This window comes from Gouania willdenowi, chromosome 19 (assembly GCF_900634775.1).
Source record: "Gouania willdenowi chromosome 19, fGouWil2.1, whole genome shotgun sequence".
NCBI classification, from domain to species: domain Eukaryota; kingdom Metazoa; phylum Chordata; class Actinopteri; order Blenniiformes; family Gobiesocidae; genus Gouania; species Gouania willdenowi.
In genome coordinates this window covers 1,123,640-1,140,704 of record NC_041062.1, presented here as the reverse complement: position 1 = coordinate 1,140,704, position 17,065 = coordinate 1,123,640, and the positions used below count along the sequence as shown (strand labels likewise).

The 17,065-nt window shown below is 34.5% G+C and overlaps 1 protein-coding gene across 5 annotated transcripts in view; it reads right to left on the bottom strand.

Moving 5' to 3' along the window:
* Nucleotides 1-17,065, bottom strand: part of LOC114481283 (calcium-activated potassium channel subunit alpha-1-like) — a 106,885-nt gene that overhangs the window by 16,115 nt on the left and 73,705 nt on the right. For all 5 annotated transcript variants that reach the window (XM_028475976.1, XM_028475975.1, XM_028475977.1 and 2 more), the window contains 2 exons: nt 6,834-6,866; nt 2,525-2,618 (listed from right to left, as the gene is read on the bottom strand). In XM_028475976.1, the coding sequence (XP_028331777.1) occupies nt 2,525-2,618; nt 6,834-6,866 (127 nt within the window). The remainder of the gene's footprint in view (nt 1-2,524; nt 2,619-6,833; nt 6,867-17,065) is intronic.

Here is a 17,065-nt window from a genome sequence, read left to right as displayed (position 1 = left end):
AAAACATTGAGCAGCAAAAAATTAAAAAAGTTACGAATCAAAAAAGTACAGGAACCGCTGTGCTGAATTTTTTCAAAATCGATGAAACGCTAAAAGAGTTGAAAACGCGCCAAATTTCTGTAACGCAAGAAAAAAAAATTGTGCCTCATGCATCCTCACTAATAATCACGAGTACAGTTTGGAATTCAATTTCTTAAATGGTGCATCTGGCATATTATCAACATGGTCACAAAGCAAAATTCCAGGTGTCTTCTCCGGTGGAGTGATGACAGTTGAGTAAGACATAAAGTAGAGGCAGACACGCACATTATGTAGATCTTCAATTTCAGCATCACTGCACAGGCATCACTGTAACATGAGCACTGAGGGCAAAGAATCTCTTTGAAATCCCTCTTATCATACAAACTGACAAAGGCTGGCTCTCCAAAACCCACAGCCAATCTGTTGATCATTATTTATTTACAACAGCCTTGAGGCCGCAGATCCTGTAAAAACACATTTGATATAGTCTACACCCAGATGTTTTTTTCCCTTTGCTTGTAGAAATGAAGTATCCCTTAGGCTACCACAGCAAACCCCTCAACTGGATGTAGACAGTAAAAAACATCCACCTGTATCGCAGTGCATTAACATGGAACCGGTATGGATTGGTTCTCGTGGGCTAATATTTTGCTTATGGCTACTGCATCAGAAAACCTTGTTTTCTCAACCAGAAATCTAAAAACCACCTGCAGCACTTTGAACCAAATCAAACAAGGGCAAACTCCCACCTGAAACACAGGGGCCACAGATCAAAGAGAATGCTAATACATGTATATATTTACTGTCCACCCTCATACCTTCTGTGTATTGCTAATACATTTTATATTCCCCAGAATAAACGAGTGGGTTTGATATGAGAAGCTCAACCGTACAGAAGCCATTTTAGCGAAGAGAACATAAAGTCATCTGTCAGCTTCAATTAAACGTCATCTCCTCCGTTCTGCTTTGTGTACATGAGCCTGCAGGTCTTCTCTGGCCTCTTTATAACACAGCACTTAATGACAATGACTATTACTATTATCTTCCCCATAATGGGCTCTTGTTGAATACCAGTGTTATCTCCAGTCAAGATCAATAAGCTCCAATTTAATCTCATAAGACAAGATAAAAGCAAGGTAGCCCTTTCCTTGTGTTGATACATATCATCTCTGGCCTTACGTGCTGAAGAGACCTCAGAGGGATCCGACAATAGACGAAGCGCCTGAGGCTATCTATCCTTTAGAGCCTGGTGCTGTCATTAGTGCCAGGCCTGTTTAAGGGCTGTAGTCTGCTGGTGTCGCATGAAACATGGTGGCACAGAGCACTTCCAAGAGCCTAACAGGCCTTTCATAAAAGCATAAGCAGGATGAGATCTTCAGAGGCAGATGTACTGTAGAAACTGGGGTAACCAATCAGTAGCTGCGTTTCCATTACCCATGGAAATGCGCAAAATCTAAATTGTGCAATAAAAACCTGTATCCGAAACACCCAAATTAAAAAAAAAACACTTTTTTTACGCTTTCATGAGGAATTTCAGACACTTCGATATTGAAATGTGTCGCAAAAGCGCGATCGAAACACTTTTTCCACAAATACAAGTCACAGGACTTGACGTACCTGGTCACATGACTACTTAAACATGACGCGGTACGTGTGGACAGAAGAGGATTTCTTAGCGTTATACTTAAAAAATAATTAGTGCCACATTAGACGTGAAACAAAGGAATACAAAGTGTTCTAAGGAGGTTTGGAGCGTCCATCTTCCTGCGGCAAAGTCTCGCGGGATGAGATTTCACGGGAGTTGCAAGGCTCCTCCCCAAAACCACCTTCAATGGAAACACGTTCAAAGCACAATTATACTTTGTCGACATTTAGAAATATTGCTTTTATTTTGAAAAAATCTGTAATGGAAACCCAGCTACTGATACTCTTTGTATATCCAGTATCTTTATGTGAGAAAAATACTGTACTCACTTCTATTTAATCAGACTGAAATAACTACTTTATTAAAGAATGTTCTATAAATCCAAAGATGCTATTATGGGTGTTTCAATTAAATTACAGTAATTGTTACAACTTAGATATTTGATAAAATACTGTATTTTTCACAAGGATGAGGTCATTGTTTTCATTTAAATTTGAGGGTGTGAACCATATGGTGGAGTGACCTTTATGTGGATTTGTGGTTTATGTTAGAATTCTGAAAATAGTAAATGGCCTTGATCGCGCTCTGGGGCTGAACGAAAAAAGCAGGCTATGGCTAGCATATCAGGCTAGCTGCAGTCCCATTACTGTAAATTACCATTAAAAGCTTTTAATTGTGTCATATGTAGAGAGTGAGCAGTGAAAAGCAGAGCAAACATCTGGTTTTGTGACTTAATGGCCAGAGCGATTTATCTGTGCAGTTTTATAGGAAACTAGTACATTTTCTGGAAAGCATTCTATATTCTAGTGAAACTTATATTCCACAAAATACAGTAGCCTACTTATCTTTGTCACCTACCTTATCGTCTTTGGTGAAGAGGTTGGTGAATTCCTCATTCCTCCATTGCGTTGCTTTTTTTTAGGCGATATCGCAGAGTGTTGGTCCCCTTCGACTGTAACAACATTGAACAGTGTGAGAAGCTGAATCATCAAAACATTGATCCAAACCCATGTGTCATTTACAGCAAAGACACACTGCAGCAAAACAAAGGAGATGAATACAAAGTCGAAGTGGAGAGAGGATTGGGTCAACTGGAAGAAACGCCTGAGCTATTGTTGAGCCATTAAATAGTCAAGTGTTTGCAAACACGCAGTAAAACAATCAACTATCATGCTAGCAGCTAATCTGTGCTGTTTTGCTAATTGTGTAATACAGTTTTCCTTTTTTAACGTTAACAAAACGCATGAAGTTTTGCTTTAGTGGTGATACTGATAACAGTTTTAGAATAATGGTCGGTCCTGATCTTTATAGCGATACCTTCGGCTCTTCTAATTATGTTGGTCCTTAGGCCCGAGTGATTTATGTACAGCTTAGAGCCACCTCACGTCTTCATCACCGTACTGCACTGACCTCTACAGACAGAATGAATTATAGGTTTTTCCTAACTATCCTGGAGTCATTTATTCAGGCAAATTATAGTACAAGTTAATATCACAGGCAACAACGCTAACAGCACTTGAACTGTATGTTTAGATAAGTGTTAACCTGTAAAGTATTTCTTAAAAAATGTATATATATTTTTTTTCTCAATTATACATGGTTTGATGATGAAGACCGAGAGCAAAGACACATCATGTGCAAGAAGTGCTTTGTTTTGTGCAAAAGTGAACATACTTGATTTTAGTGTTTAAGGGATTTTATTTACATTTAAAGAATATATTTGACATTGTTTAGTACAAAAAATAAATAACTTTTTGGTTGACAATCGTTTTAATAATCCTGATTTCAACTAGAATATCTGAATTTCCTAAAGAAAATGCAAGTGTGGATGCATTAGCCTAGTATTAGCTAACATTAGCATGAACTAGCGTTAGCATTAGCCTTGTATTAAACTAGCTTTAGCATTAGCTAGCATTAACTGACATTAGCATTAGCCTAACATTATTGTTTGCTAGCATTAGCCTAGCAATAAACTAGCAATTACATTAGCTAGCATTAACCTAGCAATAACATTAGCTAGCATAAGCCATTAAATGGCTGAAATTCAAAGTTGAAGCCTTTTTTGAAAAAAAACCTTTTGTAAAAATGACAAAAGTTATAAATCACAAGTACAAGCACCACTGTGCTGAATTATTGATACATTTTTATATCTTAATTGTCAAAATCGGTCAAAGACTGAAGGACGGTTCCTGCATCCTCACTAATTATGACTAAAATAATCGTGATTATAATTTTTTCTCTAATTGAACAGCCCTAGATGCTGTTAGCATGTGTCGGGCTAAAGCCCTACCTCGAGATGCTCCAACATTGGCCCTTCACATCTTCCTCGGCCTTGTTAATATTTAATGCTTCACAGCTGACAGCTGCACACACTGGGTCATTAGTAAACAATGTTCTACATGCATCCACTGCAGACTGGCAGGCACATGCTCTCAATGCATGGCCCCCTTACACTGTCTCTGCATTGATGTGATGCTATTGCGATGTCGGGGCTGGTATCTGTATTTCATCGGTAAACTCCGTGCCCGCTGGAGCCTGCTGGACTCGTCCGTGACGCGTGGTCGCTGGCCAACCTCGGCCAAGTCCCCCGAGCCCAAGAAGCTGAGTCTGCGAGCAGAAGGCCTGGCGGGGGGCAGCAGGCTCCCTTTGCGGTTGTTTACCAAAGGAACAGCAGCTGTTTCGCTATGACGCTCGCAACGCTCCTCGCTGGCTGTGATGTGGTTTGAATTAGCTGACTTGTACTGATAAGCTGATGACTGGATGAGAGGGTTGTTGAGAACCGCTAAATGAAGGGGAGTCACAATCAAAAGATGTACAAGAAAACGTGTTACATTGTTTCTGGTTTAAATGATCAGTACAGAAGACCACCAGTATTAGTTTATTACATTTACTTCATGGTTATTTGTTCATCTTTGTTAGCTTTAACATTACCTTTAAAGGTTGACAGTTGGATGACTACTTATAGCATCTCTACAGTACACCACTTTACGCTAGCAGCAATTGACTTATTAATAAGTGTGTTTTTCCCCCACAGTAATTAATTTAGTGACTAAATGTAAACGTAAATAATATTAAAGGTTTAGAGTCTTTAAAGCTGCTCCGCCCAAAAATGTTTTAATTCAATAAAATCATAGTGTATGCCTCATAGATCAATGAAGCAAACATCAATAACTCCACGTGTGAAATTGCCGATTAAAATTATTTGTTTTCATCTCCACTGTGAACACTTGACATTTCCGCGCATTGCATTGTGGGATTTGGAATCTCGGGGACGGACGCATAGAAGTTGTTTTTTACTTAATTACGATCATTGTCCCCTTAGTCTATTAAAATCATTGTAAAAATGAAGTAAAAAAACAATTCAATGCACCCGTTTACGGAACTCCACATCCCACAATGCAATGTGCGAAAATGTCAACAAACGGATAATTTACGGTGGTGATCAAAACAAATTTTCAAGCGGCAATTTTGACCTTTTTCCTTTTTAGTTTCACTACGTGGGTTTAAAAAAATGAAACAATATGAATGTTTCTCCTGTTTTCAGAGTGAAACGACCCTTCAACCCCCAAAGTCACTACACGACATGATTTGATGTGACTTTAATGCAGACCTGCCCTGAATGTTTTAATGAAACTTCCAGCGACTCTTATCATAATTAAAAGACAATCACTGACTTAGTGGTAATTCTATGTGGCACAAGAATGCTAATAGTTAAATAATTGAAAATAAATCTCATTTTTATTTAACACCACTTAACCACTTTATATAGTCACCAATGAAATGTTCCACATGACATTTGCTTTGATATTTATAATAAACATGAATTAATAAGTATGCTTTCAGGTGTTCCAGCAATTGTTATGTCATTGAAACACTAAAGTGACAATGTGAATTATAGCCACGAGCTGCTAAGCGCACTTTATGCCTGATAAGGGACGAATGACTTTGGCATCGGCTCGACCACAAGTGATCTGATGGAAGTAAAACCGGTGGAGATAAAAAGAGGCTGAAGAGGCATGCTGTCCTGAGTCCAAATCAAAAAAAATGTCTGGGAGCTACAACTGGAGAGGAGAGATGATTATTTCAACAGTCAGCTGTCGAGCAGATTATCCTCCCTGCTCCAGACCTCCACTGTTCATCTGCCCCACGTCAAACATCTACAGCACTTCTCAGGGACAACGCAGCGTGACAGATTTACTGCCTGTCACAGATCCTGGACTGAAAACCATCACCTGGTGTTTTTATTACTTACATTGATACAGCAACTTCCTCTTGATTAAATGATCTTCATACAAATGACCTTTAAAATGCTAGAATTTTGAAAGCTTTACCAACGTGACGTATCCAACCCTCAGAGTGAGTCAGTAGCACCATCTGCTGCTGAGCTGCAACCAGGGTTGGGGTCAAATGTAATTGTAATTGTGTAATTGATACTTAATTACAATGATGGTGTAATTATTATTGTAATCGTAATTTTAAAAATCTGTTGCTGTCATAATCGTAACTAAATTGAAATTGAGTTTAGATAATTGACTTTGTAACTGTAATTGCTATGAAAATTCTATAAAAACTGTCAATTAGAACTGTGGAACCATGTTACAGTTCTACACGCATGTAGTTAGAAATTATTGAAATATGTTTCATATCAAGATTTCCGATATTTTACCTTTAAAAATATATATATAAATCTAGGGGTATACTGACAGGAAAAAGGCTCAGACGCCCACACCAAAAATATTAAAAACTTATATTTTCATTGTTTATGAAGCCTAACAAGGTAATCAACAGATATGAAATAAATGATATGATAGATAGTTGTTGTTAGTGTATTTTACAGCTGATTTAGGCCCTGTTAGCATTAGATATGCTAACGGAAAGCTAACACAAGAGAAATGTTAACTTTTAATTGTTATTTATTTCAGGCTCAGTAATTGTGATTAGTAATTGAGGATGTAATTATAATTGATTTTCTTAGGATAGAAAATAACTGTAATTGGAAACAATGCAGGTCACTGTAATTCTAATTGAATTGATTGAACTGATTAAAGCCTCAGAAACACTTGACATACACAACACAAAGATGGTGGACTGTGCGTTAGTTACAGAACACATAGGGACGCCAAGAAAGCACAATCAAATAAAATAGAAGAGAAAAATCCAAACTTACTTGATTTGATGTATCCGTTGTAGCTATTTTTAGCTGAGAAACACATAAAGAGGGACAAGAGGTTAGAAAGTTAGTTTTTTTTTTTAACAATTTGAAGATAACATTGAAAACACACTGAGTAGGAAAAAATACATGTGATTTAGAAATATGATGATATGCAGTGTGGTTACATCAGAGGAGTGGAAGCAGTTTACAAGTTAATCTATGTAAATCCAGATAATTAAAAACTTGTTTATGACAAAAACCCCAAAATGGAGTTAAGGCTATAAGCAAGGCATTAAAAAAGGGTGAAAAAGTGACAAACACCCAAAAACATGAATAAAGTGGTACGTGGCCATTCTGGCCTGTCATTGGCTGATCTCCTCAGATCTGAAACACTAAGCAGGGGCAGACCTGGTTAATACTTGGATCAGAGACCACTGACACTTCAAGGTGCTACAGTGGGTTGGCAGTAATTTAGTAAGGCTATAGTATGGTAAAGAAATTGAAACATTTTGCACAAGTAGTAGGGCAAAAAAAAGGCGAAGAAGTGTCAAAAACTTAAAAACAGAACTATGGTTATAGTAAGGCGAAAAAGTGTGGACTTCATTTTCTGTGATAAAGCTATCATAAGACCTAACAAGTTCAACTACAATAAGCACACTTAATCTGGGGTTAAGATCCAGTAAGGCATACAAAAGAAAAAAAATTTCAAAAAATATTTTTTGGAGATAAGGCTAAAATAAGACCCTAAAAACTAGTTTAAATATGATGAGCATACTTTAACCGGGGTTCAAATCGATTAAGGCATGAAAAATGAGAAAAATGTGAAAAACACCCACCGTTTGGAAGTAAGGCTATAGTAAGGCATTAAAATGGAAAACATTTTTGGAATTTTTTTTTGAGATAAAGCTATCATAACACCCTAAAAACGACTTCACAAATTATGAGCACACTTTAACCGGGGTTCAAATCGATTAAGGCAAGAAAAATGAGAAAAATGTGAAAAACACCCACTTTTTCGGAGGTAAGGCTATAGTAAGGCATAAAAATGAAAAAAATTTCGAAATTTTTTTTTTTTTAAAAAAAGGCTATCATAAGACCTTAAAAACTAGTTCAAATATGATGGGCACACTTAAACTGGGCATAAAATCCAGTTTGGCATGAAAATGTGAAAAACACCCACTGTTTGGAAGTAAGGCATAAAAATGAAAAAAAATTCGAATTTTTTTTTTTTTTTTTAAATAAGGCTATCATAAGACCTTAAAAACTACTTCAAATATGATGAGCACACTTTACCGGGGTTCAAATCGATTAAGGCATGAAAAATGAAAAAAATGTGAAAAAACACCCACATTTTGGAAGTAAGGCTATAGTAAGGCATAAAAATGGAAAAATTTTCGAAATTTTTTTTTGAGATGAAGCTATCATAATACTCTGAAAACTACTTCAAATATGATGAGCACACTTTAACCGGGGTTCAAATCGATTAAGGCATGAAAATGAGAAAAATGTGAAAAACACCCATATTTGGAAGTAAGGCATAAAAATGAAGTAAGGCATAAAAATGAACAATTTTTCTAAAAATATTTTTTGAGATGAAGCTATCATAATACTCTGAAAACTAGTTCAAATATGATGAGCACACTTTAACTGGGGTTCAAATCGATTAAGGCATGAAAAATGAGAAAAATGTGGAAAAATGTGAAAAACACCCACCGTTGGAGGTAGGGCTATGGTAAGGCATAAAAATGGAAAAATTTTCGAATTTTTTTTTTTTAAATAAGGGTATCATAAGACCTTAAAAACTAGTTCAAATATCATGGGCACACTTAAACTGGGCATAAAATCCAGTTTGGCATGAAAATGAGAAAAATGTGAAAAACACCCACCGTTGGAGGTAAGGCTATGGTAAGGCATAAAAATGGAAAAATTTTCGAATTTTTTTTTTGAGATGAAGCTATCATAATACCCTGAAAACTACTTCAAATATGATGAGCACACTTTAACCGGGGTTCAAATCGATTAAGGCAAGAAAAATGAGAAAAATGTGAAAAACACCCACATTTTCGGAGGTAAGGCTATATATAGTAAGGCATAAAAATGAAAAAATTTTCGAAATTTTTTTTTGAGATGAAGCTATCATAATACCCTGAAAACTACTTCAAATATGATGAGCACACTTTAACCGGGGTTCAAATCAATTAGGGCAAGAAAAATGAGAAAAATGTGAAAAACACCCACATTTTTGGAGGTAGGGCTATAGTAAGGCATAAAAATGAAAAAAATTTCGAATTTTCTTTTTGAGATGAAGCTATCATATTACCCTGAAAACTACTTCAAATATGATGAGCACACTTTAACCGGGGTTCAAATCGATTAAGGCAAGAAAAATGAGAAAAATGTGAAAAACACCCACATTTTCGGAGGTAAGGCTATAGTAAGGCATAAAAATGGAAAAATTTTCGGAATTTTTTTTTTTGAGATGAAGCTATCATAATACCCTGAAAACTACTTCAAATATGATGAGCACACTTTAACCGGGGTTCAAATCGATTAAGGCAAGAAAAATGAGAAAAATGTGAAAAACACCCACATTTTCGGAGGTAAGGCATAAAAATGAAAAAATTTTCGAAATTCTTTTTTTTGAGATGAAGCTATCATAATACCCTGAAAACTACTTCAAATATGATGAGCACACTTTAACCGGGGTTCAAATCGATTAAGGCAAGAAAAATGTGAAACACACCCACATTTTCGGAGGTAAGGCTATATAGTAAGGCAAAAAAATGGAAAAATTTTCGAAATTTTTTTTTTGAGATGAAGCTATCATAATACCCTGAAAACTACTTCAAATATGATGAGCACACTTTAACCGGGGTTCAAATCGATTAAGGCAAGAAAAATGAGAAAAATGTGAAAAACACCCACATTTTCGGAGGTAAGGCTATAGTAAGGCATAAAAATGAAAAAAATTTCGGAATTTTCTTTTTTGAGATGAAGCTATCATAATACCCTGAAAACTACTTCAAATATGATGAGCACACTTTAACTGGGGTTCAAATCAATTAAGGCAAGAAAAATGAGAAAAATGTGAAAAACACCCACATTTTCGGAGGTAAGGCTATAGTAAGGCATAAAAATGGAAAAATTTTCGGAATTTTTTTTTTTGAGATGAAGCTATCATAATACCCTGAAAACTACTTCAAATATGATGAGCACACTAACCGGGGTTCAAATCGATTAAGGCAAGAAAAATGAGAAAAATGTGAAAAACACCCACATTTTCGGAGGTAAGGCATAAAAACGAAAAAATTTTCGAAATTCTTTTTTTTGAGATGAAGCTATCATAATACCCTGAAAACTACTTCAAATATGATGAGCACACTTTAACCGGGGTTCAAATCGATTAAGGCAAGAAAAATGTGAAACACACCCACATTTTCGGAGGTAAGGCTATATAGTAAGGCAAAAAAATGGAAAAATTTTCGAAATTTTTTTTTTGAGATGAAGCTATCATAATACCCTGAAAACTACTTCAAATATGATGAGCACACTTTAACCGGGGTTCAAATCGATTAAGGCAAGAAAAATGAGAAAAATGTGAAAAACACCCACATTTTCGGAGGTAAGGCTATAGTAAGGCATAAAAATGAAAAAATTTTCGGAATTTTCTTTTTTGAGATGAAGCTATCATAATACCCTGAAAACTACTTCAAATATGATGAGCACACTTTAACTGGGGTTCAAATCAATTAAGGCAAGAAAAATGAGAAAAATGTGAAAAACACCCACATTTTCGGAGGTAAGGCTATAGTAAGGCATAAAAATTGAAAAATTTTCGAAATTTTTTTTTTGAGATGAAGCTATCATAATACCCTGAAAACTACTTCAAATATGATGAGCACACTTTAACCGGGGTTCAAATCGATTAAGGCAAGAAAAATGAGAAAAATGTGAAAAACACCCACATTTTCGGAGGTAAGGCTATAGTAAGGCATAAAAATGGAAAAATTTTCGAAATTTTTTTTTTTGAGATGAAGCTATCATAATACCCTGAAAACTACTTCAAATATGATGAGCACACTTTAACCGGGGTTCAAATCGATTAAGGCAAGAAAAATGAGAAAAATGTGAAAAACACCCACATTTTCGGAGATAAGGATATAGTAAGGCATAAAAATGGAAAAATTTTCGAAAATTTTTTTTTTGAGATGAAGCTATCATAATACCCTGAAAACTACTTCAAATATGATGAGCACACTTTAACCGGGGTTCAAATCGATTAAGGCAAGAAAAATGAGAAAAATGTGAAAAACACCCACATTTTCGGAGGTAAGGCTATAGTAAGGCATAAAAATGGAAAAATTTTCGGAATTTTTTTTTTTGAGATGAAGCTATCATAATACCCTGAAAACTACTTCAAATATGATGAGCACACTTTAACCGGGGTTCAAATCGATTAAGGCAAGAAAAATGAGAAAAATGTGAAAAACACCCACATTTTCGGAGGTAAGGCATAAAAATGAAAAAATTTTCGAATTTTTTTTTTTTGAGATGAAGCTATCATAATACCCTGAAAACTACTTCAAATATGATGAGCACACTTTAACCGGGGTTCAAATCGATTAAGGCAAGAAAAATGTGAAACACACCCACATTTTCGGAGGTAAGGCTATAGTAAGGCAAAAAAATGGAAAAATTTTCGAAATTTTTTTTTTGAGATCAAGCTATCATAATACCCTGAAAACTACTTCAAATATGATGAGCACACTTTAACCGGGGTTCAAATCGATTAAGGCAAGAAAAATGAGAAAAATGTGAAAAACACCCACATTTTCGGAGGTAAGGCTATAGTAAGGCATAAAAATGAAAAAAATTTCGGAATTTTCTTTTTTGAGATGAAGCTATCATATTACCCTGAAAACTACTTCAAATATGATGAGCACACTTTAACCGGGGTTCAAATCGATTAAGGCAAGAAAAATGAGAAAAATGTGAAAAACACCCACATTTTCGGAGGTAAGGCTATAGTAAGGCATAGAAATGAAAAAATTTTCGAAATTTTTTTTTGCGATGAAGCTATCATAATACCCTGAAAACTACTTCAAATATGATGAGCACACTTTAACCAGGGTTCAAATCAATTAAGGCAAGAAAAATGAGAAAAATGTGAAAAACACCCACATTTTCGGAGGTAAGAGTAAGGCATAAAAATGGAAAAATTTTCGAAATTTTTTTTTTGAGATGAGGCTATCATAATACCCTGAAAACTACTTCAAATATGATGAGCACACTTTAACCGGGGTTCAAATCAATTAAGGCAAGAAAAATGAGAAAAATGTGAAAAACACCCACATTTTCGGAGGTAAGGCTATAGTAAGGCATAAAAATGGAAATATTTTCGAAATTTTTTTTTTGAGATAAAGCTATCATAATACCCTGAAAACTACTTCAAATATGATGAGCACACTTTAAACGGGGTTCAAATCGATTAAGGCAAGAAAAATGAGAAAAATGTGAAAAACACCCACATTTTCGGAGGTAAGGCTATAGTAAGGCATAAAAATGGAAAAATTTTCGAAAATTTTTTTTTTGAGATGAAGCTATCATAATACCCTGAAAACTACTTCAAATATGATGAGCACACTTTAACCGGGGTTCAAATCAATTAAGGCAAGAAAAATGAGAAAAATGTGAAAAACACCCACATTTTCGGAGGTAAGAGTAAGGCATAAAAATGGAAAAATTTTCGAAATTTTTTTTTTGAGATGAGGCTATCATAATACCCTGAAAACTACTTCAAATATGATGAGCACACTTTAACCGGGGTTCAAATCGATTAAGGCAAGAAACATGAAAAAAATGTGAAAAACACCCACATTTTCGGAGGTAAGGCTATAGTAAGGCATAAAAATGAAAAAAATTTTCGAAATTTTTTTTTGAGATGAAGCTATCATAATACCCTGAAAACTACTTCAAATATGATGAGCACACTTTAACCGGGGTTCAAATCAATTAAGGCAAGAAAAATGAGAAAAATGTGAAAAACACCCACATTTTCGGAGGTAAGGCTATAGTAAGGCATAAAAATGAAAAAAATTTCGAAATTTTTTTTTTGAGATGAAGCTATCATAATACCCTGAAAACTACTTCAAATATGATGAGCACACTTTAACCGGGGTTCAAATCGATTAAGGCAAGAAAAATGAGAAAAATGTGAAAAACACCCACATTTTCGGAGGTAAGGCTATAGTAAGGCATAAAAATGGAAAAATTTTCGAAAATTTTTTTTTTGAGATGAAGCTATCATAATACCCTGAAAACTACTTCAAATATGATGAGCACACTTTAACCGGGGTTCAAATCGATTAAGGCAAGAAAAATGAGAAAAATGTGAAAAACACCCACATTTTCGGAGGTAAGGCTATAGTAAGGCATAAAAATGGAAATATTTTCGAAATTTTTTTTTTGAGATAAAGCTATCATAATACCCTGAAAACTACTTCAAATATGATGAGCACACTTTAACCGGGGTTCAAATCGATTAAGGCAAGAAAAATGAGAAAAATGTGAAAAACACCCACATTTTCGGAGGTAAGAGTAAGGCATAAAAATGGAAAAATTTTCGAAATTTTTTTTTTGAGATGAGGCTATCATAATACCCTGAAAACTACTTCAAATATGATGAGCACACTTTAACCGGGGTTCAAATCGATTAAGGCAAGAAAAATGAAAAAAATGTGAAAAACACCCACATTTTCGGAGGTAAGGCTATAGTAAGGCATAAAAATGAAAAAAATTTTCGAAATTTTTTTTTGAGATGAAGCTATCATAATACCCTGAAAACTACTTCAAATATGATGAGCACACTTTAACCGGGGTTCAAATCAATTAAGGCAAGAAAAATGAGAAAAATGTGAAAAACACCCACATTTTCGGAGGTAAGGCTATAGTAAGGCATAAAAATGGAAAAATTTTCGAAATTTTTTTTTTGAGATGAAGCTATCATAATACCCTGAAAACTACTTCAAATATGATGAGCACACTTTAACCGGGGTTCAAATCGATTAAGGCAAGAAAAATGAGAAAAATGTGAAAAACACCCACATTTTCGGAGGTAAGGCTATAGTAAGGCATAAAAATGGAAAAATTTTCGAAAATTTTTTTTTTGAGATGAAGCTATCATAATACCCTGAAAACTACTTCAAATATGATGAGCACACTTTAACCGGGGTTCAAATCGATTAAGGCAAGAAAAATGAGAAAAATGTGAAAAACACCCACATTTTCGGAGGTAAGGCTATAGTAAGGCATAAAAATGGAAAAATTTTCGAAATTTTTTTTTTGAGATGAAGCTATCATAATACCCTGAAAACTACTTCAAATATGATGAGCACACTTTAACCGGGGTTCAAATCGATTAAGGCAAGAAAAATGAGAAAAATGTGAAAAACACCCACATTTTCGGAGGTAAGGCTATAGTAAGGCATAAAAATGGAAAAATTTTCGAAATTTTTTTTTTTGAGATGAAGCTATCATAATACCCTGAAAACTACTTCAAATATGATGAGCACACTTTAACCGGGGTTCAAATCGATTAAGGCAAGAAAAATGAGAAAAATGTGAAAAACACCCACATTTTCGGAGGTAAGGCTATAGTAAGGCATAAAAATGGAAAAATTTTCGAAAATTTTTTTTTTGAGATGAAGCTATCATAATACCCTGAAAACTACTTCAAATATGATGAGCACACTTTAACCGGGGTTCAAATCGATAAAGGCAAGAAAAATGAGAAAAATGTGAAAAACACCCACATTTTCGGAGGTAAGGCTATAGGAAGGCATAAAAATGGAAATATTTTCGAATTTTTTTTTTTGAGATAAAGCTATCATAATACCCTGAAAACTACTTCAAATATGATGAGCACACTTTAACCGGGGTTCAAATCGATTAAGGCAAGAAAAATGTGAAAAACACCCACATTTTCGGAGGTAAGGCTATAGTAAGGCAAAAAAATGAAAAAAATTTTCGAAATTTTTTTTTGAGATGAAGCTATCATAATACCCTGAAAACTACTTCAAATATGATGAGCACACTTTAACCGGGGTTCAAATCAATTAAGGCAAGAAAAATGAGAAAAATGTGAAAAACACCCACATTTTCGGAGGTAAGGCTATAGTAAGGCATAAAAATGGAAAAATTTTCGAAATTTTTTTTTTGAGATGAAGCTATCATAATACCCTGAAAACTACTTCAAATACGATGAGCACACTTTAACCGGGGTTCAAATCGATTAAGGCAAGAAAAATGAGAAAAATGTGAAAAACACCCACATTTTCAGAGGTAAGGCTATAGTAAGGCATAAAAATGGAAAAATTTTCGAAATTTTTTTTTTTGAGATGAAGCTATCATAATACCCTGAAAACTACTTCAAATATGATGAGCACACTTTAACCGGGGTTCAAATCGATTAAGGCAAGAAAAATGAGAAAAATGTGAAAAACACCCACATTTTCGGAGGTAAGGCTATAGTAAGGCATAAAAATGGAAAAATTTTCGAAAATTTTTTTTTTGAGATGAAGCTATCATAATACCCTGAAAACTACTTCAAATATGATGAGCACACTTTAACCGGGGTTCAAATCGATTAAGGCAAGAAAAATGAGAAAAATGTGAAAAACACCCACATTTTCGGAGGTAAGGCTATAGTAAGGCATAAAAATGGAAATATTTTCGAAATTTTTTTTTTGAGATAAAGCTATCATAATACCCTGAAAACTACTTCAAATATGATGAGCACACTTTAACCGGGGTTCAAATCGATTAAGGCAAGAAAAATGAGAAAAATGTGAAAAACACCCACATTTTCGGAGGTAAGGCTATAGTAAGGCATAAAAATGAAAAAATGTTCGAAAATTTTTTTTTGAGATGAAGCCATCATAATACCCTGAAAACTACTTCAAATATGATGAGCACACTTTAACCGGGGTTCAAATCAATTAAGGCAAGAAAAATGAGAAAAATGTGAAAAACACCCACATTTTCGGAGGTAAGGCTATAGTAAGGCATAAAAATGGAAAAATTTTCGAAAATTTTTTTTTTGAGATGAAGCTATCATAATACCCTGAAAACTACTTCAAATATGATGAGCACACTTTAACCGGGGTTCAAATCGATTAAGGCAAGAAAAATGAGAAAAATGTGAAAAACACCCACATTTTCGGAGGTAAGGCATAAAAATGAAAAAAATTTCGAATTTTTTTTTTTGAGATGAAGCTATCATATTACCCTGAAAACTACTTCAAATATGATGAGCACACTTTAACCGGGGTTCAAATCGATTAAGGCAAGAAAAATGAGAAAAATGTGAAAAACACCCACATTTTCGGAGGTAAGGCTATATATAGTAAGGCATAAAAATGGAAAAATTTTCGAAACTTTTTTTTTTGAGATGAAGCTATCATAATACCCTGAAAACTACTTCAAATATGATGAGCACACTTTAACCGGGGTTCAAATCGATTAAGGCAAGAAAAATGAGAAAAATGAGAAAAATGTGAAAAACACCCATTGTTTGGAAGTAAGGCTATACTAAGGCATAAAAATGGAAAAATTTTCGAAATTTTTTTTTGAGATAAAGCTATCATGACACCCTAAAAACGACTTCACATATTATGAGCACACTTTAACCGGGGTTCAAATCGATTAAGGCATGAAAAATTAGAAAAATGTGAAAAACACCCACCGTTTGGAAGTAAGGCTATAGTAAGGCATTAAAATGGAAAACATTTTTGGAATTTTTTTTTTTGAGATGAAGCTATCATAATACCCTGAAAACTACTTCAAATATGATGAGCACACTTTAACCGGGGTTCAAATCGATTAAGGCAAGAAAAATGAGGAAAATGTGAAAAACACCCACATTTTCGGAGGTAAGGCTATAGTAAGGCATAAAAATGGAAAAATTTTCGAAATTTTTTTTTTGAGATGAAGCTATCATAATACCTTGAAAACTACTTCAAATATGATGAGCACACTTTAACCGGGGTTCAAATCGATTAAGGCAAGAAAAATGTGAAAAACACCCACATTTTCGGAGGTAAGGCTATAGTAAGGCATAAAAATGAAAACATTTTCGAATTTTTTTTTTTGAGATGAAGCTATCATAATACCCTGAAAACTACTTCAAATATGATGAGCACACTTTAACCGGGGTTCAAATCGATTAAGGCAAGAAAAATGAGAAAAAT